This window comes from Geospiza fortis, unplaced genomic scaffold, assembly GCF_000277835.1.
Source record: "Geospiza fortis unplaced genomic scaffold, GeoFor_1.0 scaffold1215, whole genome shotgun sequence".
NCBI classification, from domain to species: domain Eukaryota; kingdom Metazoa; phylum Chordata; class Aves; order Passeriformes; family Thraupidae; genus Geospiza; species Geospiza fortis.
Window position 1 is genome coordinate 84,129 of NW_005054724.1, and position 910 is coordinate 85,038.

General features: G+C 57.9%; 1 protein-coding gene across 1 annotated transcript in view; it reads left to right on the forward strand.

The window, feature by feature from the left end:
* The window catches only part of SCAP (SREBF chaperone), a 59,500-nt gene that overhangs the window by 45,151 nt on the left and 13,439 nt on the right, over positions 1–910 (forward strand). The window contains exon 7 of the mRNA XM_031065270.1: positions 402–574. Within this exon, the coding sequence (XP_030921130.1) occupies positions 402–574 (173 nt within the window). The remainder of the gene's footprint in view (positions 1–401; positions 575–910) is intronic.

A 910-nucleotide genomic window follows, 5' to 3' on the forward strand; every position in this document is an offset into this window, starting at 1 on the left:
AGAAGCTTTAAGGCGATGGTGAAGGAAAGGAGTCGGTTCTGATGGAGGGTTTGGATCCAGAGCTTCATTCTGGCCCACAGGCCTCTGAATGCAGCACCAGCTCCAACAGAACTCCCTGAGCCCGTGGTTCCTCACTCTTTTACCCGGGGGAGGGAAGGAGGGAAGGGGTAGGGAGCCACCAAGCAGGTACAAGGGACACAGGACACCTGGATGGCCCAGTGCCCCCCAGGGGTAGAGGGCATCCTTTGGATCTGCCAATCACTCTGGAATGCCAGGAGTGACAGACAGCGCTGGGAGGGGGAAGGAGGGATGATTGACACACCTGGCAGGGAATCTTCACGGGAGGAACCCGGGTTTCTGGGGCAGACCCTGAACTCACGCTGCAGCCCTGCTGTCCCCAGGTTCCTGAGCAGCCTGCGCTCGCGGCTGAAGCTGCTGCACCCCAGCCCCAACTGCAGCCTGCGCGAGGAGAGCGTGGTGCACGTGCACTTCAAGGAGGAGATCGGCATCGCCGAGCTCATCCCGCTCGTCACCACCTACATCATCCTCTTCGCCTACATCTACTTCTCCACACGTAGGTTGGGGCACCTGGGTGTGGGCTCAGGGTGCAGGTGATGTCTGTAACACCTCCTCTTGCAGCAGGAGCGGTGGTGGTGGAGTTCTGCCCTGAGCTGCCATGGAGAGGGTTAAAAACTGCCTGATTCCTGCTCATTTGCCCCTCAGCCAGGGTGCTGTTATTCCTTGTGATCCACCTCCCAGCTGGAAGTGTTTCCCCATTCCTGGAAGTGTCCAAGGCCTGGGATAGTGGATAGACTTCTTTAAAGCCCCTTCCAACCCAAACTATGCCGCGATTCTTTGATACCTTCCAAGGTGTTTTCTGTCTTGGGCACCCTTAGATGCCACAGGAATG